General features: G+C 33.0%; 1 protein-coding gene across 2 annotated transcripts in view; it reads left to right on the top strand.

Annotated features, from left to right (window-relative positions):
- l(2)41Ab (lethal (2) 41Ab) overlaps nucleotides 1–24877 on the top strand; it is a 34054-nt gene that overhangs the window by 1017 nt on the left and 8160 nt on the right. The window contains exons 2-12 of one of the 2 annotated variants that reach the window (XM_089242047.1): nucleotides 1223–1295; nucleotides 5369–5513; nucleotides 7529–7612; nucleotides 10324–10543; nucleotides 10720–10877; nucleotides 11082–11222; nucleotides 13521–13624; nucleotides 15414–15657; nucleotides 19932–20114; nucleotides 22825–23070; nucleotides 23643–23856. In XM_089242047.1, coding sequence (XP_089098173.1) covers nucleotides 1223–1295; nucleotides 5369–5513; nucleotides 7529–7612; nucleotides 10324–10543; nucleotides 10720–10877; nucleotides 11082–11222; nucleotides 13521–13624; nucleotides 15414–15657; nucleotides 19932–20114; nucleotides 22825–23070; nucleotides 23643–23856 — 1812 coding nt within the window. Of the gene's footprint in view, nucleotides 1–1222; nucleotides 1296–5350; nucleotides 5514–7528; nucleotides 7613–10323; nucleotides 10544–10719; nucleotides 10878–11081; nucleotides 11223–13520; nucleotides 13625–15413; nucleotides 15658–19931; nucleotides 20115–22824; nucleotides 23071–23642; nucleotides 23857–24877 lie in introns of both variants that reach the window. The other variant, XM_089242048.1, reaches the window with a different exon arrangement.

Below are 24877 nucleotides of genomic sequence, written 5' to 3'. Positions count from 1 at the left end.
CCTAGAAATTTTCTCCGCCAATATCACTGTCGTGTTTTTTTCGTTACACCAAATTATATATACTGAAATATACATACATATTTTACATCGCTATTCTCGGTTGAATTTTCCATAACGATACAATTTTTCATTCAGTTTTACATGCAGTTATACACTTACATCAATGCGAATATTCAATAAGTTTTTTTCTCCTGAAAATAGGCTTCAGTGAATTGATATATCCACTCGTAGATAACAGGAAGTGTTTCTCTTCCACGAAAGTGTCGATTGAGAGGCCCTTTATGGGTGCAGAAGTTTTTGGTTTTAGATGCTCCTTATTTTTAATTATTTATTTCTTGCCACCTTCCTGGGAGGGTAGTGGTTGCTGAATCCCCTATTGCCGATCACGGAGAGTGTTGACACGAGTCGAGTTTTCACTCACACAAACGCCATGTTCCACCCAGCAGGGCCACCTGTTTCTGCAGATGCCCCTTGCCTTTAGTTTCTCTTCAGATAAAATAAGTGGGGGGGGGGGGAACACAGTGGGTTTGTGAGGTTTTCACCACACAGGGCCCTGCACTTGAAGGAGTCCCTCATACGTGGTAATGTTTTAATGTTTTATAAAAACAAGTTAATTTTTTTTCCCACAAAAATATAACAAGATAGCTGTGTTTCAACTATAGAAACGATAATAATTATTCCAAATAATACAACAAATAAACGAGAATTATTCGCAACTCGAAGGAGCCCCTCATTTTTTCTACCTGCTCCACGTCTGGTAATGGTGGTCCTGGAATTGGCCTAATCTAATAACATTTTATTTTGGGCTTGAAGTCAATTTAACTTCGATAATAATGCAGTTATTATAAACAATAATTAAAACAATAGATGGATTAAGTGTAACCAATTTTTCAGCTAGTTTTTGACACTTAATACCTTTGTTTTTAATTATTTTCTTCTTCCTTCCAAAAATTATAAATGCCTTTTTTAGTGCCTATTTTAGGTATTTTTAGTGACTTTTATCCCGCCTATTTCAATCATTTTTAGTGCCTAAACTTCCGGGATCTGGTCATAATGGTTTTTTTTTTTTTTGCAATTTGGTGTGTATAAACTATTATAAAAAATTGTAGTTTAATTTTTTTTAAATAAAATTCTTTGTGTACTAACTTGATTGATTTGCAAGAAGTTTTGCATATTTTGTGTGATGTTAAATAAAATAAATTTATATATATTTTTTGCTCAGAAGTGAATGTTGGAAACGTGTCTGAAAGATCTTTAGTTGCTCCGAAACGAATGGATTCAGAAGAAGGTCTAAGGTAACTCTAATCTTATGTATGTAAAACTTTATTTTCCTTATATGAGAAGGCATTGGAAAATTAATGGCTATTAACCTGTTTAATGTTTTTGTTTCCCCCCCCCCTTCTCTTTGAAAAGAAATGTATTTTTTTCTTCCCTAATCAGGATACGCTTATTTGAAACATGATTAAATTCATGATTTAAATCACAACATTAAATTTCATTTTTCCTTTACGTAACTTTAATGATATTGAAGTAAAAATAACCTGGTATGGTATGCACGTTATTGATATGTGGTTAAGTTCTTCATTAAAAGAAGTGTAGAAGACTTTTTGGTAAATACTGTTCCAGATAATGTCTCACAATTCCTTGAAATGATCAGAGGATGAAGCAGTTTTCACGATGTCACAGATTTACTCACAGAAAACAGCTATTTTACACATATTTACAAGCAGACAGAACGTTATCGACAAATAAGAATGTTGCACTAAGCTGTGTTCCATTTATGGAACAGTGGCCTTTAAACGGTGAAAGTCCAACAACACTGACTCTCCCCATTTCTGTTCGTGCATCATTTTTATATACTCGTCGTCGAACCTTTGAGAGACAGTGTTTCCAGAGAATTTTATTTCGTAGTACCAAGTTGGTGGCGTTGCTTCACAAAGATCAAAAGAGATTCTCTAGGCAAATCTAGAAGCTTCGAGCATATCTTGACATTTCCGGTTTGGCAACAGGAGATTACTGTACTGAGGGGTTCTTCAAAAATTGTGAAAAGACCTAATTTTCGTAACAATAAAGACTTAAACCTAATCCTGAGATATAGTGCAGAAAGGAAGCTGTTCTATTTCCTAGATTTTGTGTATGGAAAAAATTGCAGAAAAATATAGGGAGCTAAACTTATAGATATAACTGCGCCAAGTATTTGCAATGCATTACAATGGGACAATGTTGTTCTCCTGATAGAAAAAACAAAAAACAGAGAAATTAGTTTTTATATAACGCCTCAAATTCTATGGCCCCTATTACTGATTCAAAATAATAATAGACGTTGTACCAACATAAATATCATTGGACATATACTTTTTTTTACTTTTTTGTTCGTTTTTTTACCAAAATTCATTGAATCTGTGAAATGAAAAAAATGTAAATTACTAAGCAACATCATGCAAGTCGGAAACAAATAATAACACTGGGGAAAAATTTATAACTGATCTGAGTTATTTTCTTATTGCTGATTTCAAATCTGACATCAATTTCTCTCTGCAAGTGCTAGTTTTTATGCAGTTTGATATTATATACTGATACATGACCAAAGGTCTCCCGGGCTATCGACTAACGACTTACACTAGCCTAGTTGTACTACTATATAAGATTCACTAGTGTGCCAATTTATCAGTCTGTAGCATCAGATTTTTAGTATCAGTAGTTTTATAAATTTACTTCCAGTGGCTACTAGAGGGCAGCATTTTTCTAACATGTAGGGTGTGGCTCAGGGGCGTAGCCAGAAATTTTGTTCGGGAGGGAACCACTTTCATTTCGTATGGGACCAAAGTGATAGAACAATAGATTTGGCCATCTTTTTCCCTTTTTTTGGTCATTTTCTCACATTTCCCAAGTCCCCCCATGCTATGCCCTTAGTGTGGCGTCAGGAAGACAGCCATAGTACATTTCAGTTGCAGATGTGATAAGGAAATGTCATATTCTTCTCTCTTTTTAGTGTTATTTTCGTGGAGTTAATTTCAAATCTGATTCATGGCTTTTCAAGTAGATGTTGATGTTCAAATAGAGTCCTGATTCATTCTGTTAGGTATGTGATTGCTACACACTTGTTCGTCAAAGGTGAAATATTTCATTGTTTGTGGAGCGTTCTTATAAAGCCTATTTTGAAATTCAACTTGGGGACTAAGACAGGAAATGGGCCACTCATTTTGTGTCATATTATGAGGAATTGCTTTGTGACTGAACTAAAGAAAATGAAAGGGTTTGCCTTTTGCCATTCCCATGGTTTGGCGGGAACCCACAGATCACATAACTAATTGCTATTTTTGCCTGGTCAACACAAAAGATGTCTGCCAGAAAAATCAGCACAGGATCTCTTACCATGATATTGCATTCATTATTTGACCGATTCCACACTCGGAGTAACTCCCAATTCCTATGTTTAATGTTTTCGGTGCATCTGAAGATGAAGACACTGAGCAAGATCAGCAAATGTGTGGTGTGTTTATGATATCCAGCTTCCAGAAATGATTGCAACATCTCAAGACTCCACATCTTTTGAATGGAGAATCAAACAAGATTTCCTTCATAAAGTCCACAAATGCAAGAGTTATAAAAAGCAAATTCTTGCTTGCAAAGTGCCAAAAAAAAATAAATTCAGAAAAAACTTAAAAATGCTATTAAAAAAAAAATTGAAAGCTTATAGGAAAAACTAAATCCAGATTTGAAATCAGCATATTCGAATTAGGTAAGATCAAGTGTTTGTATAAATGCAAGAAAAATTTTGTTCCCCAGTGTAATGAATGCATGAATCAATTGCGCAAAGGACAATCTTGTCGATAGAACGCTTTTTATTTAGTCAATAGAAGCTGAATTGTCCGTTGGTTGTACATGGAGTGAATTGAGAAACCTTGCACCATATGTGATACTGAGTTGCCACCAGGCATTCACTTTAATGGGGTGAGCCCAACATGAATAAGAGCACTTTTCTCTACAAGGAAAATGTTAATCCATGGAGTTAATTTGGGCGCTTGTGACCTTTCATGGTACATAAACACAAATTTTTTGGTGTTCATATTTTTTTACTCTGCAGTTTATTCATTAATGCTGAATTAAATTTTAGAGATTAGGTGAAAAAAAACCAGGTAGGTGATGTGAAAATATGCATTCTTAATGATTAACAAGATTTGTTTTAATTCATAAACAGCCAGTTAATTTCAATAAAACAAAATCTGTTTTAAATTTTTTTTTTAATATCTGATTTTTTCATACCCTGTCTCTAATGTAGGAATCCACCAAAAGTGGAAACCTGAGACTTTTTGAAAAGAAGGAAAAAGAGCTTACTGTAGTTAGATTATTTTTTATATGCTTGCAAAGTATAAAGGATTACTTGCACATGCAAGTTTTAGTGATTCAATAACGAAGTTGATATAGTACTATACTACATGGAGGTTGGGAATATCTATGGTTGAATATTAGTCATTACAACGTACGAGTGTACGAGTGTGATGTTTACCAGTGGATATCCTCTTTTTTTGTGCGACAATGAACAACAATTGATTGCATAAGTTGTTCAACACGTTTAGACTCTGCATACACAAATCTGATGGTGGTTTTTTTTTTCACTGTGGGGTTTTCTCCTTTTGACTTCAGGTAGTTTAAACCCTGACTTAACCAGTAATCTGGCTGTGATTGCCTATGACATTGTGGCCATACCGAACGGTGGTGCCGTGACTGTGTATGACATTATTCCAATTTTTGGTCTTGGATATGACAAAATAATTTGTAATAAAGTTGCAAAGGTTTTGGCAGCTGGTTGATGCAAAAGTAAATTCAGGAAAAAAAATTCAACTGGCTTTGCAGGGAACCTACGTCCTTTCACTTGCGTGCTTGCCCTAGACTACTAGACTACACAAAGCCAAAACCCTGGTGAAGAGTTAAAGAATCTATAAAATTATTTTCTTTTCCCACAGTTATAACAGGTTGCAAGCCGATCTCCCCATTAAAAAGTCTAGCTGCAGAGAGCAACAGGCCTACAATCGTAAAATCTTCAAACATTACACTTCACTCATAGTTCAAAAAATATGTGGTATATGGCAGCACTATAACAAGCATTACATGCAAACAAGCTTCACGTTAGGTTCACAACACAAACACGCACATTCCAACATATACCAATTCATTAGAAGTTACGCAGAGGAATATGGACGAGGTACATGTGTGGTTTAGTAGTAGTCAATAGGCGAAAACATTATTACGGAAAATATTATTTCATCACATTGTACGTATTATACATGTATAAATGCCTTTTTTCTTTTGTTTACATGTTTATTGTTCCTAAATGCTGCTATTTAAGAACATGTTTCTTGTGAAGGATTGAAAGAGGGGAAAACAGTACTGACCATATCAAAGCAGCTAAAACAATCTTGAAGAACATGGAGCTAAGTGGATTCGGCGGTGCTGCAAGAAATATTGGTGATGGGGATATCAGAGACCTCAAACTTTTGGATCCAAATCATGTAAGTGCAAATTTTAAATACTTCCACACGTGGAAACCGTCCACTTATCTGAAACCCCAGTTAATTTGAACAGCTAACAAAAAAAATTGGTGGGAAAATTGCAGAATCAGCTGCGGAAGAGACAAGAAATGTTAATATAAAATCCATATTGTAACACCCAATACTCTTTCTTTTTACATGCGCATAATGAAACAGTGGACACAGAGCAGTCTTCTAATCAGAAATCAGATGCTTTATCAAAAGTGAAAAAAGATTTAATTTGGTAAAGTGACGCAGCCGCCACAGTTTTTGTGGCAGTTGTCTTTTGATGTTTCATGTTCAGAACAGGGCTCAACAAATCCCTGGTCTCAGATTGCCACAGTGACTGAACAATTGACATTGGAAAGGGGGGCTATATATATATTTTTAATGTATTATACAACTAAATTGAGGTGTAAGGGCAACACACAATTTTTGGAAATTACAGTATTTTAAAGTGTATAAATTCAGGGCGATTATAATTAATGTTCCTGTACACTCAGTAAGTTTTCTCAAAAACTGCTTATTCGAATGCAACCAAAATTTTTAGGATATTTTAATGAGATCTTGGGAGAGAAATTTATGAAATTAAAAAATATAGTTAAATTTTTGACCACTATAGCATATATACTAAGTTTTAATGGAATACGTCTACATAGGTCGCTCGAATGGGCACTACGTAGGTCTGAGTAGTTTCAGTATACTGACATTAATGACATTACTCCGACCTATGTCATGCCCATTCTGGAGGATGTATTCCATTGAAACTTGGTATATACCAATGTTTTCCAAAGTGGGCAATATCGCCCCCTGTTGGGCGATAGAATGGTCCGGGGGGGGGGGAATAAAAGCTACGGTTGTAACATAAGGTCCTATGGGTTCACTTGAGTTGGGGGCGATGAGAAAAAAATTTCTGAAGAAAGGGTGATGGAACAAGAAGTTTTGGAAACTATGGTATATACTCTATATGGTCCACGGGAAAAAGCATCACTTTTTCACCTGGTGGTCGAAAATTGAACTGTTTTTTTATTTTGTAAATTTCTCATAAATCTCATAAAAACTTAGCTACATTCAAAACAGACTGCTTTGGATTGTTCTGCAACAGGCCCCCAGCTGAAATAAGTTGTAATAGTTGCAAGTAGCTTTTAAAATTTGCCATTTCGAGTGTGTATTTACGCTTCTGATCAATTTGGCCTTAATTGAAATATTTCCTTGATTTAACTAATAAACCTGTTGGTTCCTTTTGTTAAATCAGGGGTTAGACTGTATATGGCCTGTAGACTGAAAAGGTTGTGCACACTCTGCTTTAATAGGACTAATAAGTTGTCCGTTATAATGAAAGTCTGGGTTTATAACAAATAATTTGTATAGAGCTGTAATGTTACAAATGCTACAAAGTATACATCAATGAAAGTATGGTAGTTAGCTGTAAAAAGTGTTTAATATATATCAAATAAAAAAACAGCCTTCAACATAGGTTGAATTGAAAAAATATGTATGAGGGAGAAAAAGCTTTAGCAAATGCTAAAATGCTAATGATTGGTGGACGGATGTCTACTTATTTCGTACCTCCTGTATGCATTTCTGCTAAAGCGGCTACTACTTCTTTCACATTCTGACTTTATTTCGCAAAAAATGCAACTGTAGCTTAAACTCTGATACACTGCATTAACCTTAATTTTTCTGGCTGGCACATGCTGTTGAATCACGCAGCGCATTCATCCATCTTTATAGAAAACAGTGATCAATGTTTAATCAGTTGCTTGGAAATGCTTTTCAAATAAGTTAATGCTTTTTTAAATACTTAAAACAAGTTTTAAACTCGTCAGATAAAAATTTCATAATTTTTATAATTTTTTTTAGCTTTCTATTATAGTGGGGTCTTAAGTGAGGTTCTACTATAGATAAAAACCTTTTACCAGCATGTGTTGAGCTCAGAAAATTTTCCTACATATGCATATGTAAACACAGTTCATAATTTTTTTCCTTGCATGCAGCCATCTATGATGAAGCTCCAGAAGAATCTCAAAGAACATGTTGAAAAGCTCCATCTCGAAACGGATGAGCAGGTTAGAGAATTGGTAAGTTTTACTTTTCTCTTGACTCAATTGAATATTGTTAAAGAAAGTTTGTCTTGTATTATTTATAATTTTTCTTCATTTGTTAACTTAACTATATACAGTCAAATCTCAATAAGTCAAATGTGCAGCGGCCGACAAAAAACTTTGAGGTATTGTTAGTTCAACTTATTGGAAATTCCGATTTCAGAGTGGGGGAAAAAAATATTCTTTAAAATAACAGTGTTATATTTATAACTATTATATTAGTAAAACATATCAAACTACTGGGGATGAAGAAATTTGAAAAGATGAGTTCTGTGCTCAGATGGCAAAATGTTGTCACTTTTTCAAAATTTCACAATGGCGAATTTGTAAACAGTAGCTCGCCAAAATGCAATACTGTGTTTTTTTTTTAACTTATTACAATTTGCATCTGTTGTTTCTTCATAAACAAAAAGAGAGGAAGACATAATTTTTCCACCTTGAAAAATTTTGACGAGTGAGACTCTGGAATGACATTTTGCCATCTGAGCACAGAGTTATTCTAACTTAATTATGTTCAATTATTATTAAATGAGAATATTTAGAAATAAACTAGATGCGCACATACTGTACTATGGAAACAGAAGCATACATGATACTTGTACAAATTGAAACAAATAATAAATAAAGTGTATACAAGATTCTATAAAAAAACACATCAATTTTTGGCTGTCTCTTTTTTTCTTTGCTTCTTGAGAAAATCATTCACTTTTTGCAAGCAGACAAATGAATCTGCTAAGTTCTATTGTTAAAGGCTAAATTATATTACTAAATGCCAAATTATGTTGCTAAATGTTAAATTATGTATAATTTATATTTATTATATTATATTTAATATTATGTATAACTAGGGAACTTTTGACATGGGCTATTTAGAGAAAAAAAAATTTTTTCTTCAAAAATCATTACTTATAATAGTATTCGTTTTTTTCCTTCAAAAATCATTGTTTATAATAACTTTTTTATTCTGAAAAAGAATAAAGAATGATGGAACATTTCAATCCCAAACTGCTAATCAATTTTTACTCATCCTTTCTAACCTTTCCCAGGAAACATGTCTGGGAGAAATAGCATATTTCTTACTGATATTCCATCCCATTTACTTCACCTCCCTCCAATCAAGGTGCAAGTAGTACAAATGTAGTACAAGTACTTCTTGCGGGTAGTGGCTACTCCTCATTTCATCAAGTGTCTAGTCCTCTATGCTGCTTAATTGTTCCTCAGAGCTGGTAACAATTGGCATTTTGAGTCATTGTTTTTTTCCACTATCTTCATTATGCAGGGTGTCTTGAAGTCTTAATTCAGCCTTTATCTCATTAACCGAGAGATAACAGAGGTATGATTCTGATTTAAAAAATGCTTAAAAGGTGTTCAAGAATCACTCTGTGTCAGTTTCGAGAGTGAAAATATATTTTGTCATAAAATAAAAAAAATCTCAATTTTTAGACGGTCCCTGTAATCTAACTTCCAATTGGAAAGTTATTGTCCTGTCTTTCCTGACGCCAAGGAAAAAATGCTATGTTATCAAGCTCAATATTCGCGGAGATATTTGAATTAAAAAATTAGACAAAAATTTTGAACGAACAGCAAACTAGTGGACAAAACATCTTTCCCCCTCATTTATGCTTTTCTTACACAACTTTTCCCCGATTTTTGAATCTGAATATCTCGGTGAATATTGAATTTAGAAACTTGGAATGTTTTTGTCGGCTTCAAGAGAGAAAGGCAACAACTTTCTTATTGGTAGTGGACAGGGGAACCGTATAAAAATTTAGATTTTCCATTTTATGACGCAATATACTTTCACTCTTGAAACTAATACAGAGTGATTCCGGAACACATTTTGAGCATTTTTCAAACTAGAACTATACATGTATGACAAACTGTTGATGAGATAAAAACCGAATTAGGACTTACAGGACATCTTGTATACTTCCAGTTCTTTTATAGTTTTCCTTTGTTTGTCTGGTTATCTCTCTTTCTTGTCTCTCTATTTTCCTCTGGAGTATTTAATTTTTTTTTCTGAAATTAGAGAGAAGCAATGGGCTCTCCATAGGAGCTGGTTAGCATGACATAGATTCAGACTGTTGCTGTATAGCAGCTAGAGGAACATATGTTATCAAGTTATAACTGCCTTTAAAGATCAACGTAGACCTATGCCAAATTAGTGTGACTTTTAATTGTACAGTATGTTTTTGTTAAAAATTACGCAGAGGAATGTATACAAGGTGGATGTACAGTATATTTTATATAAAATAAAGTAGTTTTGGTTAATAGTCAAATACAGCACACAGTATTTTCCAATTTCTTGCTTCAACACCCTCCTTCTCCCCCTTCCCCCCCCCCCACCCTTTAGGGAGGGGACTCGAGTTGTTGTCAGTCAAAAGAAAGAAAGAAAGTACAGTTTGACAATTGGTGATGGCTTGACTAGTTCAAAGTTATTGGGCTTTTATGGACTAAATTAACTTCTTCCTCTAATGCTTCAATGTATTTATGCTCAATATTTGCTTCAAGGTTGAAGCACCTTTAGCAAATATTTCTCGCTTGTAACTTGAGTTTACTTTCAAGTTAAGAGACTCTTAACTCAAGGTACCTGCTATTTACCATATTTGTGCAAGTTTTTTATTTTATAAGGTTTTATTTAATTTCACATTGACCCAAAACACAATTTGTTACTTTTTTTCCAACAGACTGGAGCTATTAACAGACAAACAAATGAAAATGACAGCATCGGAAAGCATGTTTCGATCCTGCAGAATGAACTAGTACTGTGCAAGAATAGGCTCTCGAAACTACACAAAAGCCATTTGAAGGCTCAGAAACAAGGACAAGAACTGAACAACAAAGTGAATGAGGTGGAAAATGTGAATCATTCACTAAATGAAGAACTTCATCAGAAGAGAAATCAGGGTTAGAAATATATTTTTCTCTATTGTTTTCATTCAGGCATAGATTCATCCTCAAACATTATTGATTGGATTGAATACATTTTTTTTAAATTAATCAGATAAATTGATCAAAATATGAATGAATGAATTTTTATACTTGTTTGATTTTATGGATATTATATTTTGTGTCCATTTCAGATATGAAACTGCAGAAGGAAATGGAAGACACTGCTCTGCAACTTGTTCAGCTGAAAGATCTCCAAGTTCAATCTTATACTGATGCTTTGATGATGTCACGAGCCAAGGAAATGACATCTAAGCAAAAAGAGGTTCTGGAAGTTGAAAAGCTCAGACAGGTTATTAAGTTTTTTGAAATTAAGTTGAAAGCGTAAATTAAGAGTATGGTTCATTTTACATGCATGAGCAGAACCTGAAGTTGGTAGAATTGTATGTAGAGGTTCTAGGGATATCTATAACACAATTCTTCCATATGCCTGAATAGCATTCATATTGTATTCTTGTATATAATGGATTCATATCTGGAGGTTTTTTCCTTTTAGGATCATTTGATCACCCGTTTGGAAGCAGATTTGCATGAACTGCAAAATAAAGTCAATTTATTCAAAGCACAGAATGTTATAAAGCTGGAAGAGTTAGTAGATCTCAGGAAAGTTCTCTTGGATGCAGTTTCTTTTATGGAGGTGAATTTTCCTTTTTAATACCAGTGAAAATATGGTCTTGTCATATAGCTTTTAAATCATTATCTTGACCTCATTTTCCTGATTTGATTATTGTATTAGTTGTGAAAAACTGCAAACAACCAATACTCAAGATTTAATTTTCCCTTTACCATGACCTATTTCATTTGAAAATAATACAGCAATTTACTATGCATCAGGTAGAAGGAAAAGTATATTGTAGTAGAGTATCACTGATGCATGACTACTTCTTGGGTTTTCTGCTTTCTTATTTCAACAAAAGTGAGTAAATTAACTTAATCATCACATTGAAATTAACATGAATTGTGTCCAACTGGTGAATAGTCCTAATGCATATGCTTAGCCCAAGGGACGATGATGGTAAGAGGGCTAAAGTAAAAAAAAAAATAGACACTGAAAAGAATCGTACAGCATTTAAAAATTTTACTTTCTAGTTCACTAATGTCTAAAATTGGGACTACTATTATTAGCAAGGCTTGGTGTGAAATTAATCTCAACACCCTGTGGAATAAAGTATTTTTGCTAATTCCTTTTATTAAGTTGTATAAATCTTTTATTTATAATTTCATAGTTGGTGATTAGCACCACAAGCACTTGAACGCTTAATTGTGTGCAAAGTGTCCTTTAAATGTTCATTACTGCAGCTAGTTTGAAGATAAAAATTCAGAATTGCCTCTGCAGATAGGGTAAGATCATAATATTTCAATTTTATATTTTGAATTTGCTGGTAGATGTCCCAATCAACGACTACTACTCTTTGTTGCAGAGCATGTGTGACTGCGATTTTGCTAATTTGTTAAAATGTTTGTTTGCACACATTTTTTTTTTACCTTGAAGTTAGCAATCCCAATTTTTTTTTCCTTATTGTATTTTTAATCACAAAGAAGGTAGTTATGTGTTTAGAAAGTAATATATATACTTCAATGCATTTATTTCTTGTTTGATTTTTCCTCTTTAAGGCCCTGAATAAGCCATCCCGTTTAAAATAAATTTTTTAAATGATTTTTCAAGCTTTCTATACATGTCAGTATCTATGAAAAAAATTATCAGCTCAAAAAAAAAAAAAAAAAATTGAGCATTTGGAGGTTGGGAGCAGGGCTGAAGATTTTTCATGATATAACCTCTAGGTGTGAGTGGTGTGAGAACAAACTCTCCTTATTCTACTATTACAAAAACAACAAAAAAGTTAATATTTTTATTTTCTATTATTTTGTGTGCTTCCCTCTCCTAAAAGTTTTGTATTACTTTTCACAAACACCTGTGCGTAGCTCAATTTACAAACTCTGAGGGATTGAACCCATAAATAAAAGCCCAGTTCCTTTTTACACGGATGAAGTTACAGACTACTCCGGATGAGAGAAATAAGCACATCTCTGTCAACATAAGTACTGCATATACTCGTGTATAAGCTGACTCTCTCACTTCAGGACCACCAAAACCACAATAAATTGGACGGCTTTTATATTGAATATATTTATATATAAAAGGAACTAAGTGCCATTAATTCAAAACTGAGAAAAAGGTATCTTCAATTTTAAAAATAATAAAAAATCTTTTTGTGTGGCAAAAGTATTACAATGGTTTACATAGTATTACAGTATTACATAGTTTTAAAAATGGTACAATGCATTAGGTCAGTGTTTCTCAAGGTGCACTTCGCAGTGAGCTGGAGAGATTTGTGTGTGCCATGCTTTGAAGTGGTTCTTTTATATGGGAAAATATCCACCTAACTATATTCTGGGAATCTGCAGATGATCTAATAATTGGACAAGGGAGTCGCGGGTGACAAAAGTTTCAGAATCAGTACATTAGATTATTGATGGGCCATTTCTAAGTCCAGAGTTTGATGGAACTCTATTTCAACCACCTGCTGCTTGTCTACCTTCCTCTTTGCAATGCAAACAAAACATAAAAGATTGTGCTTGACAGTTGAGAAAAATTTTTTTGGAAGAAATTAATGAACTTATTAACGAATTCCCACAAAAACAGAAATATTGTTTTATGCTAATCATCAATAAAGGTGAATGACATGTTTATTTCCCACATTTTTTTCCCGTCTCTCCCAACTATGAACTTTCAATTTTATAAACTAATTATCAAGTCTGTACGGGTTCGTAAAAATGAATTTTGACTGTATTACAAAATTATACCTGTTGATACCTTGGTTTGGGGGTAAAAATTTTAAGAATCATATCATCTGTCATGCAATATCAGTGTTCATTTTTACTGAATCAAAGTAGATAATGCCAAGTATAATTTTTGTTTCTTTCATGGCTGAAGGATATTCAACATGAAAAACTCCTGCTCATGCAACAATGGAGCCACAGTATTTTCTCACTTGAAAAGAGGGATCAAATCTGTGCAGATATGCATGTAACCATAAGGTATTGGAAATTTCTTCATGATGCAAAATATTTTGGCTAAATATTGTTCTTAACCGCTTCAGCACTCTCATGCATCATTGTTGGCTTAACACATGAACCCACCCGAGCATGGCCTGTAGGGGAAGGGGGGGGGGTTTAAAGTACAGAGGTGTCTCGTGAAAATTAGATCTGGGTGAAATTTCTGAGAGCAAGCATGTGAATTGGTAGGTGGGGATTTTTAGACAAGTTGAGGGCCTTGAAAAAATCATTCTGTCTGTGGGCCCATGATTCTCTTTAGACAGTCTGTCATGCATTTGATGAACTTGTTTTGTATATTAGTTGTACGTGTTCATGCACAGAAGTTTTTTTTGTGCTTAGCATTATATTCACGACTAACAACATTATTAAGTGGGATACATTTGTCCTTGTCTTTGGAAAAAAAGTGTTATAATCATATACACTATATCTCCATAAGTCTGTGTTCTTTTTGGAGTTTAGGCATTTTCTCAAAATTTCTAGAAAAATACTACTGTGCAAATCATTCTGAAATTTTGGTCACGTTGCTTGTACTCACTGTTTCCAGGGGGAACTAAGTCATGAGTGCATTTAGGGGACTGAAAAAAATATAATAAAAAAAAGGATTTAGATCAACCGTGTATGATAAAAACTTCAAATTATTTGTAACTTTTGCAAAATATTGTACTGATTTTGTGCAACGTTTATATGCATTTTCATGAGAATAGCACGTATATTCATGATGATGTAAATGTTTTTCTATAAAAATTTCAATTTTCATCGCATGTTTTTTGTTTATAACATACAAAGTTTTCTACCAATTTTTATGAAATTCGTAGAAAATTTGGCACTATGCATGAGGTACCAGTTGTAGAAATTAAGGATTCAATAATTTCTTATTCAATGAGATATGAGTATTTTTAGTAAATAATTTTCAATTGCGCATGCCCAGGAAATATCTATTTTGTTTTTTTATAATTTGTTCGCTAGATATACAATGCAACTTATATAAAAATTCCAGTTAAATGTCATCAAAGTTCAGGAAGATATATGCGATATCATGAGCTGTAATCTAAATTACTGATTGAGAGTACCTGGATGATAAGGGATTTTCTACAAATAGGTATTTTGATTATTTTATGTTCTTTGACTATTTCAGAAATAAGCCCACAGCTTTATGTGAATGACGAAGACATGTGTCTAATGCTACATAAGAGAAATGCTTGAACATAACACACGTGTATGATGTCAAAATGAGGAAACTGAGCACAATAAATCAAACAACAGAAAATAATCAAAATATCAATTTGGGGAAAACCCCTTATCATCTAAGTACTCTCAGCCAGTAACTTAAACTATAGCTCACTATATCACATGTATCTTCCTGAATTTTCACGACATTCAACTGGAAGTTTTATATAAGTTGCATTATATATCTGGCAACCAAACTCATGAGAGAGAAAAAAGAAATATTTCCTGCGCGTGGCAATTGAAAATTATTTATTAAAATACTTGTATCTCATTAAATAAAAAATTATAAAATTCGCAATGTCTACACTTTGCATCCCATGTATGGCGTCGTATTTTCGGTAATATATATATATTACTCTATAAAGGACACCAAATTTTGGCAATATAGTGGGTGTGTTTTTTCATTCACACATATGCATATACTCGTACATATAATTTAGTTTTAATTATTGATGGATGGAAGCTATGACATGTAAAGTAACTTAACTATAACAATTTAGAAATTAAATTATTCATGTTTTCTGTTATTTACTCTGAATTTTAGGAAACGTGATGATGATATTATCATTTTGATTAACAACATCGCAAACCACAAGAAGTCGGTCAGAAAAGAATTACAAGAAAATGAGAAGCTTACAATGTGGCTCATGCATATTGATTCGGACGTAGCACGTAGTGAAATGATTGTTGAAGATTGCAAGATGCGACTTCGAAATCTTGAAGAACAGTTCACATTTTTTGAGCAGTTGGTGATGCAAACAGATGAGGAGTTGGCCGTACTCGAAAGCGTAAGTGATTTTTCTTTCCAAATTATTAATCACTATACAATAATTTGGCTTCATGCTGTCAGGAGTTAAAAATGTTGTACACTCAAGTCTGATTCTGTGATTCAATGCTTTCATTGCCTGTAAAGCTTCACAATGCTGTTTGAAACCATTGGCCATGGTTTCAAACACCATTCAGATAAAAATTCTGAGTTTAAATCATGTACTGAAATAATTTTCCTTAATTTTATTGTACTCCAAAAAAGTAGATAATGATATTCAGTGGATTTTCTTTAGTTTTCTCAGTCTGAATTGTAAACTAAGTCTAAAAGTTCTAAGTCTAAAATGTCCTATGAGAATATTCATTGTAAAAAAATGTGAGTTTTAATTGACACATAAAACTAATGTTAAAACTCTTGTTGATTACCTCTTGATACATAATTTGAAGATAGTCTTGATTGTATCAAATAAAGTTACTCTACAAAGTAAAGCCGTGCGAATGAAACTTATTTGTATCACACAATTTAATGGCAAAAAGGCATGGGCAAATGTTTTTTCATGTTGCATAAAATTTATTTATCAATCAATTTCAATGATTATGATAATGGGAGCTTCATTCTGATGTGGTCTAACAACTCGTAGGTTTGTTAAGCTGTTACAATACTTGTTGAAAAATGTTTTTCTGTTTTATATACCCATATACAGGGTGCATAACAGGGGATGGCATTTTACTGTCAAACTATTGATCCTAGAGGTATACCTCTAATTAGAAAAAGTATCCAAATAACATGCTGTACTCGGGTATGTCATTCATGTTGCAAGGGATTGTACAATCATTATTAAAATAAAAATTTTAACTTTCTATACGGACACCCTATGCTCAAAAATCCAATTAGAAAGTGTTGCTCTGTCTCTCCTAATGCCAAGGAGAGTCCAAAAAATTCCAAGTTTCTTGTGCAATATTCTCTGAGAAACTCTAATTCGAAAAATGGAGGAAAGTTTGAAAAAACAGCATCAAATGTGGAAAAACCGTTTTATCCACATTTAAATGATATTTCTTACCAACTTTTCTCTGTGTGTTTTTCAAATTACAATATTTCTGCAAATATTGCTCTTAAAAACGGGGAATTTTTTTAGTTGGCATTAGGAGGGACTGGGCAACAACTTTTTAATTGGGTTTTTGACCACATGGTGTCCGTATAAAAAGTTTAAATTTTTATTTTAATAACTGCACAACTCCTTGTAACATGAATGATATATCTGAGTATTTCACGTTATTTGGATACTTCTAAGATCAACAGTTCGCCAGTAAAATGCCCTTTTACCTAGCACCACGTATGAGTGTGAGTGCGTATATTCACTTGTATGTATATATATACATACAGTAAAACCTCGTTAAGTCGTCACTCCCGTTAAGTCGTCATTTTTCTTCAGACCCTTCCAGCTCTCATAGACCACAATGTTATTAAACCCTCGTTTACTCGTCGCTAATTTTGGTTAAGTTGTCACTATGAAAAAGTTTGAGAAAGAGGAACAGACTATTTTTATGGCTCCCATTAAAAAAAGAACTTGTTAACAGCATTGCCATATGCTTAAAAGTCACTATAAAATCCTATATACCCAGACGGAACAGTTTAAGTAACGAAAGTTACGCTGGGGAAGTTAATTTGCAGAATAAGGTTTTTGGAACTTTATGGACTGTTCAAGCTAGATCTTATTTCTGCATGCGCTTCATTGGAAACTGGACAAACCGAGAGACACCCAAGCTCTGTCGCAAAAAGCAACGCAAGCACTTTTTGTCTCTGGGGTGGACAGAGCATCTCCGGCAAAACCAAAATTTATTGATATGTCAAAGATTACATATAGTGCAAGGAAATGAAAAATTATTTAAATCGAAGAATCAAATTAATGAAGTTAAAGTCAAAGTGCAATGTGTGTGTGTGTGTGTGTGGGCACGGATAATAAATAATCATAGAAAGCATGGACTCTACTAATTTAGGGCTTGAAATTTAAATAAAATATCTTTGTTGAAAAAAATTATACATTCTTTCCCAAGTTGAGGTCTTCTATTTACTTTTCCCTGCCCAGGGCCCCTCCACCAAGTCAAAAGTGTTCGAGATTACTTTGTAGTTGCATCATGAACTACTGATGAAGAATTCAAACACTAAAATTAAATTTGATGTATATGTAAAATTAATGTGCAATAGAGAGAGTTCTGTTATGAAGAAAAACTACTTATTCAAACAGTTGCTCTGTTATTTGCTGCCATCTGTTGTAAAAATACATGATCAAATATTTAACATAAAGATGTCATCTCTATAGATTAAATTAAAAAATAATAATGATTTTGAAAATTTGGAAATAATTTTTGTTTAATGAATTTTTATTATTTAATTTTTAACCCTTAGAATTTCCTACGAATGCTAAGAATCTTCTCCCGTATTTTCGGCTTCCATAATTCATAATTTATCTCCTCTTCAACTTCGATTAAAATATCATATAATCGATATTTACAACTTGGACGAGAAATAGAGAAATCTTATATTTCTTCTCGATGACTTACATAAGTTTATAATATGTTGTGTATTCTTTTTTCCCCTGTGGCGTCATCTCTCGCCCCCCTTACGTGGGTGGAGAGGCGAAAAAAGGGGACAAGCGAATTGTTTCCCTTGCGTGACCTACTTCTTGCTCAGTGTGTTGCTCTCGTGCAAGTGAGAAAAAAGTTTCCCCTTTTTTATTGAATAAATTTATATTCTTTAAAAAAAATATCATATAATGTGGCTCTGATCACAGTATTCTTAAGTTCTACCTGATCATCTTCATCCATCGTTACAAAAGCTATGAGCTTTAAAAAAAGCACCTCTCTGAATGCCAGATAAATAAAAAATTATTACTATTATACTCCCGCGCGTTGATGCGCTGACTGCGCTCACCTCCATAAAAATTATCCAATGAGCGCCTACTGGCCATTCAGCGTGTGGACAGTTTCAAGAAGAATCGGTAAGTTAAAATTAAGTTGCCCACTAAAGCGCTTGCCTCGTGTAAACGGGCCGTAACGGGGATCTATAAATTAAAAATTACTAGTATAAATCAAAGTGTACATTACATTTCACCACAATAATTTAAGTAATAAGAGATAAAAAAGATAGAAAATTGCTATTATTTTTTCTTTCACAATCTATAAATTTTATTAATACTGTTATTTTGATTCATACTTTAATAAATGTCATATTACTTTAAATTTATACGATTTTCATAACATTGCACATTAAATCTGACGGAACTCCACCTAAGTCGTCACTCCGCTTAAGCCGTCATAATTTTTCGATAACTTGCGGTGACGACTTATCAAGGTTTTAATGTATATAAGTGAAAAATTATAACACAAAACAAAAGGAGAAAACCACAGGAAAATAAATTTCCAGCTATGTGTATAATGCTGCCTTAGGTGCTATATTCTTTCTTTGAACTTTTGAATTTCAGTTAATTTTTAATTTAAAATTTTGGATGTTATGCACGCGCGCACACACACACATACAAAATGTACATTATGTTGCAAAATTAATTAATGTTTGTCAAAATTAACCAATATCTGTGCCATAGGCAGCTGAAATATGCAGTGTAGTGTAGAAACATTGTAAAATATTCATTGTTTATGTATGAAAAATTAAAAACAAAATTGATGATGAGAAGATATGGAATGAAAATTGAAAGCAGTAATCTAGGGCTCTCATGGGGGGGGGGGGTGAGAGAAGAGACCCTGACATTGGCTTGAAACAGAAAATTTCTGAGAGTATTTTGAGCCTCGAAAACCTAAATAAATGCTCTGACATACAGAACTAGCTCTGAACTGGAGATATTAGCTGTCCCGTGTATGTTAAAAATGACTAGTGTGACAAAATGATCCAATGAAGGCTTCTTTGTTGGATTCTCTTTAATTTTCTGTTTGGCTTGTGAAGTTCAGCTGCATCTGTTTTGACGTTGCACTTTGTCAAAAAACAGAAATATAAGGCAAAAAGACATTAGCGTAAAAGCTTTCTTAGTGAAAATCTATTCATTAAAGAAAACTTTTCCATAATCATATTGAATCAGTATCATTCAATGCAAGTTAATGCTTTCATCCAACATATTAAATTAATGCTTATTTTGAATAGATTTAATCTAAATTCTGAAGATTTAAGGCAAAATTATACAATGATGGGACTATGATAGTTTTTCTATATTCAGTTGTAAGTAATTCATTATTCAGTTGTCTTTTGACATTGTATATTTATTTTTTCTTTTATTATATGATACAGGCATGTGAGGCAATTTCTAAAGAAATAGAAGCCAAAGTGAGAGCACTTGAGAGAGCTTTTGCGAAACAAAGGCAGCTGGACGCTGAGCAGATGAAGAAACTTCACGATAAAATCACCATAACAAAGACATCTCAGGCTATTGAGCAAATGATCAAAGAGCAGGCATCGAAGATTCAGGAATTAGTAAGTCAATCTCTGTTGTTCAATTATTAAATTTTTTTTCTGTATTTTTTTTTTGACTATAACCTAAATTCATGAGAAACTTTTAATCTAAATATTTATATAGGATTTTTAGTTGCATATTAAAAATTGCTACATTGACTAAATGTATAATACTTATTATACAGTGGTACCTCAACTTTTAAGATTGATTCATTTATAAAAGTTTTTTTCTTATGAAAATGTTTAATAAAACTTTTTTTAAAAATGAAATAATATAGATGTTTATTCATTCCACAATTCATTATAAAATATGAATAGTCTTGTAAAAATCATCAGAATGGTAAAATATGGCGTATTTTATGCAGAAAAATGTAGTTTTGCTTGCGAGACAAATGTACTGTACAGTCCAACAACTTTGTTGGTTTTAACTTGTTCAAAGCGCCAGAGTTAAGAACAAACCTTTATCATGTGACCTGTTTCCTCATATGTTCCAGTTACATCTTTTTATAAATTCATTTAGTTAGAGCATTTTTAGCGAGTATATATTATGTTCATAACTTGGATTTTTATCAAGTTCCTTCAGATTTCATTGTGGTAATTCAAAGAAATTATAGTTGTCTTACTGTAAAATTTAGTTTCAAAAAATGATATTGAGCCAATGGTATTTCCCAAAATATAGTATGAGCATGTTAGTTATAATGTGGAAAAAATAGCAAAATACACTTGTGAGTTTGATGTAGCTTCAGCATTGTTTCTCTTTTCCAGGATAAAATTTAACTTTAATGCATTTTCTTTTTCCTTATATTCTAGAAACATATTTATTGGAAAATCATTTGCAAATACTCTAAACCAGCTGTTCTAAATCGATGCTTCATGTGCATTCTCCAGGAGCTCCATGGCTGCTGGAGGAGAATTTAAAAAAAAAGAAAACCAGCAAATTTGAAAAAAACAATTATAAATATTTTTAAATAATAAAAATAAATCAGTAACTTTGATGAATAAATAAAAAATAGGCCTACGAGGGCTCCGCCAAGGATATTTTTTACCGAAAAGGGTCTGCAAGTCAAAAAAGGCTGCTCTCAATGAACCCTGAATTGTAGAAATGCTATTTAAGTAATTGATATTTGAAAGTTGTATGGTAATGTTTTTTGTGTACTTTAATGTCATGCTTTTCAAAACCAAAACTAATGCATTCACCAAATAAGTGTAAGTGTTCCTGTTTTTTTCAAATAATGTTTTTAAAAATGCAAGCGATAAGCTACACAATGCGGCATTGTTGAAAAAATCTTCATGTTGATCAGGGATGCACAACCTCCAGCCCATCAAAGTGTTCCATCTGGTCTGGGAAAAGTGTACCGGCAGAAAAGTGTCAATCACACAACACGATAAGGCTAACATGAGACACACAATACATAGACTGACTGTATTTCCTTCATAAGAATTCGGGAAATTCTTATGGTTCATAGTTAAATGCGACCAATAGAGTGCTAAGGTTTTAAGCCTACATAGGTTAGCCTAATCCTTCTGAAAACCTGAAGTGTTCTCTTCATCTTGAAATCATTTCTGTGGTTCCACATCAAAAAGTATTTTAGTAACGCACACTTAACATGTTTTTCCAGCAGTTCAAACATTGCAGCATTTATTTGATGACTTACTTAAAATTGATAATCCATTAATTGAAAGCAATGCGTTCTTTGCACACCCTGAAAATTTACTGTTGGCTATGAGCGTTGATGACAGAGAACATATTTACATGAATATAGACAATTTTAAAAGCAAGGTAATTCGCCTCTAGAAGAAAAACTATTAGATACTTTGTGCTACCTAAGATAAACCTTGAAGCTACCGATTACACTGAAATTATTTACTGGAATACTTGCCTGTTGTGTCCTCCCCCAATGTTATGGGAAGTATATGATGATGATGATTCATCAATTCCGACACTAACCACATCAGAGGCATCAAAAATTATCCCTGCCGCACTCAGAAAGTCGGCAGATGTATCAAACTTGTTATCGAGGCCTCAACTAAAGTAAGCAGACATGAAGCTAGAGATGTAGATCTGATTTATGCTATTATCAAGATCAGTTATGCCAGATTTCTCCTCAAAGTCAGGTTTGGAACGTGCCAATTTTGGTAGCTAGTTTTGAAATACGATAATGTAAATTACACACACGCCTACTTTGAATGGTTGATTGGGTAGGATGTGGGTATTTGGTAGGATTCCTAGTTTTGAAATACAATAATGTAAATTACACACATACACACACATCTACTTTGAATGGTTGATTGGGTAGGATGTGGGTGGAACTCTAAATGCCGCTACCTCCTTGCAATGAATTCTGAATTGTTTTGTTCTGACAAAATGGGCCAAGAGTTGCACAATGAAACTTGCAAAAATTAGGTTAATTCCTGTTTTTCAAACACATTGTGTGACCAATACACATTGAAATATTAATGTTTTAATTTATTTTACTTTATTAAACTGTAAAATAAGCATAAAAACTTTTTCACGTCGATTGTAAAATTTAAAGTAAAATTAAAAAATTTAAGAAAAATGTTAAATTTCATCAATTTCCATAAACTTCATGTACGATTTGGACCAAAAGATATCGACCGGTTTTAAAAATTTTTACACTGTTTTCCTTATTATTAAAGGAGGCAACTTTTCCATGCATCTTTGTTGTGGCCAACTGTATAATTACTCTTTTTCTCCTTTTAATATTGACAGGAAACAAAGATTATTCTCGAAGAAGGGGACAAAGCAAAACTGCACCTAAAGCTTGCAGATTCAGAGGGCCATCTGAAGGCGCTGGAAGAAAATATCTTCAATCTCACAACGGAATACAATGATAAAACTGAAACCATCGCAAACAGCGAGGCAGAAATAGCCAAAGGTCATGTGATGATTGAGAAAAATCAAATGTCTCTGGCTGAAATGAATAACAGGCTTGGAGAGTTGATAAGTAGTGCAGGGGTAAGTGAATATAAATAATGCTTGAAGCTAATAATTTAAATCTATAAATTAGATTTTTTTGAGCTTGTTGGTTTAATAGTTATTTGTGAAAACCTTGGTCTCACTGTTCTAGACTGTGTTTGAAATTTTAACACATTCTTGCACAATTTGAACTTAATTTGTTGCGATAATTTAAGTTTTGATATAAACTCTTTGCAAATGGATTATTTTTTACATTTTTTTCGTCTTTTCGAATTGACTTCTCATCATATTCATGAAAATGATAATATTCATGAGTATGCAAACCATGTGAACTTTTAGAATGAAATCATAATATGTATTTACCATATCATTGTAGAAAAATTATTGTCCAAAGGATGTTTCTATCATTTTTTTTTTTTTTTTTTGGTTTGCAAGATAATTTGAATTTCCTTAAAAACTGTTCTGCAGATTGTTATAAATTAATGAAAAATTAAACTTTTTTTTATGGATTATTAAAGATTTGTTTGCTTTTTTTGTATATCAGAAGCTTTTACTTGAAGTTTTCTGGAATTGATTCTTCTATGTTAAATTTGGTATTTTTGTGTTTTCAGGGCTCAGAGCTTGCTCCTTTAGAGAGAGAAATTGCTAACATCAAAAAAGAGATTGTGATATCAGAAAAGACCCGAAAGATTGAAGAGCAAGTATGGTTACGGCACCAGAAAGTATTGGTCAATTTGACGAATGAAGCTTCGGCAACATTCAAAGAGAATGATACATTCCGCCGGAAAGAAACTATTTTAGAAGAGCAAAAAATAAGAGTCGAAGGTTCATTGATTTCCATTTGTTTATTTTGTTCTTCAAACTAGAAATGAGAAATACCTGGCATCTTATTTGTGTATAATCCTCAGGTTTTTATTTTTCCAAATTAGTTTTTGGTAACTGAAAATGTGTTGATCCTTATTAACATAAATGATATATGTTTTGTGATTTGGTATGTCTTTAAATTTTTATGGCAAAAGAGTGATAGACCAGTGATTATGTCACTTACAATAATCACCAATCGTTTTGATTGATGAATTCATTTCATTTTTATTTTGTTTTTAGAGTGGAACATCTCTGTGAAACTTGTTTGTTTTACATTTAAGTCACTTTCATTGGCAGTTATTCATAATTCCTAAATAAGGTTTGGTAAATGAATGTTACGAATTCCATAATTTAACTACATCCTCGTTAGTACATCACATGGTTAACACGTCATTCCGCTTACCGGGTCACTTTTGGGAAGTCCCAATTGTCCTCAGGCAGGAATTGGTACAGCTATGGCTTACTCTGTTTAACGAGTCACTCCGCTTACTAAGCTAATTTTTGCTCTCCCAAGAGTGACTCATTAACGAGGTTTGACTGTACTTCTAAATTTAAATCATGTGATGTATGCATTGCACATATTTGGATATAAAAATTAAAATAAATGTGAAGATAAAAACAAAAATTATTATGTCTTTGTAATTTAGCTTTTTTCCACACATACCAACAGGTTGCAAATATAACCGCCATTAACAATCAAAAATCCATCATCATATACTAAAGTTCATTCATAATGTTTGGTTAATTTCAGTGATGACTTGTCATATTGCCCAGTACAAGCTTGGGACAAGGCCAAAACTAGGGGACAATCGCCCGGGACAGCAAAATTTAGGGGGGGGGGAATTTATATGAAAACAAAAACAGTGTTATAAAGTCATTGAATTTTCCAGTGCAGAAGGGGAGAACCTCACAAAAATCCTAGTTATGCCATTGGCTTAGGAGGATACATAAAGATTGTAAAATATGATGAATTAGCAATATA

Source organism: Pholcus phalangioides, unplaced genomic scaffold (assembly GCF_987345545.1).
Source record: "Pholcus phalangioides strain wild (caught in Gottingen) unplaced genomic scaffold, Ppha-v1.0 ptg000014l_1, whole genome shotgun sequence".
Classification (NCBI taxonomy): Eukaryota; Metazoa; Arthropoda; class Arachnida; order Araneae; family Pholcidae; genus Pholcus; species Pholcus phalangioides.
Note: the sequence above shows the minus strand (reverse complement) of the source record. Positions and strands in the feature narration are given on the sequence as shown.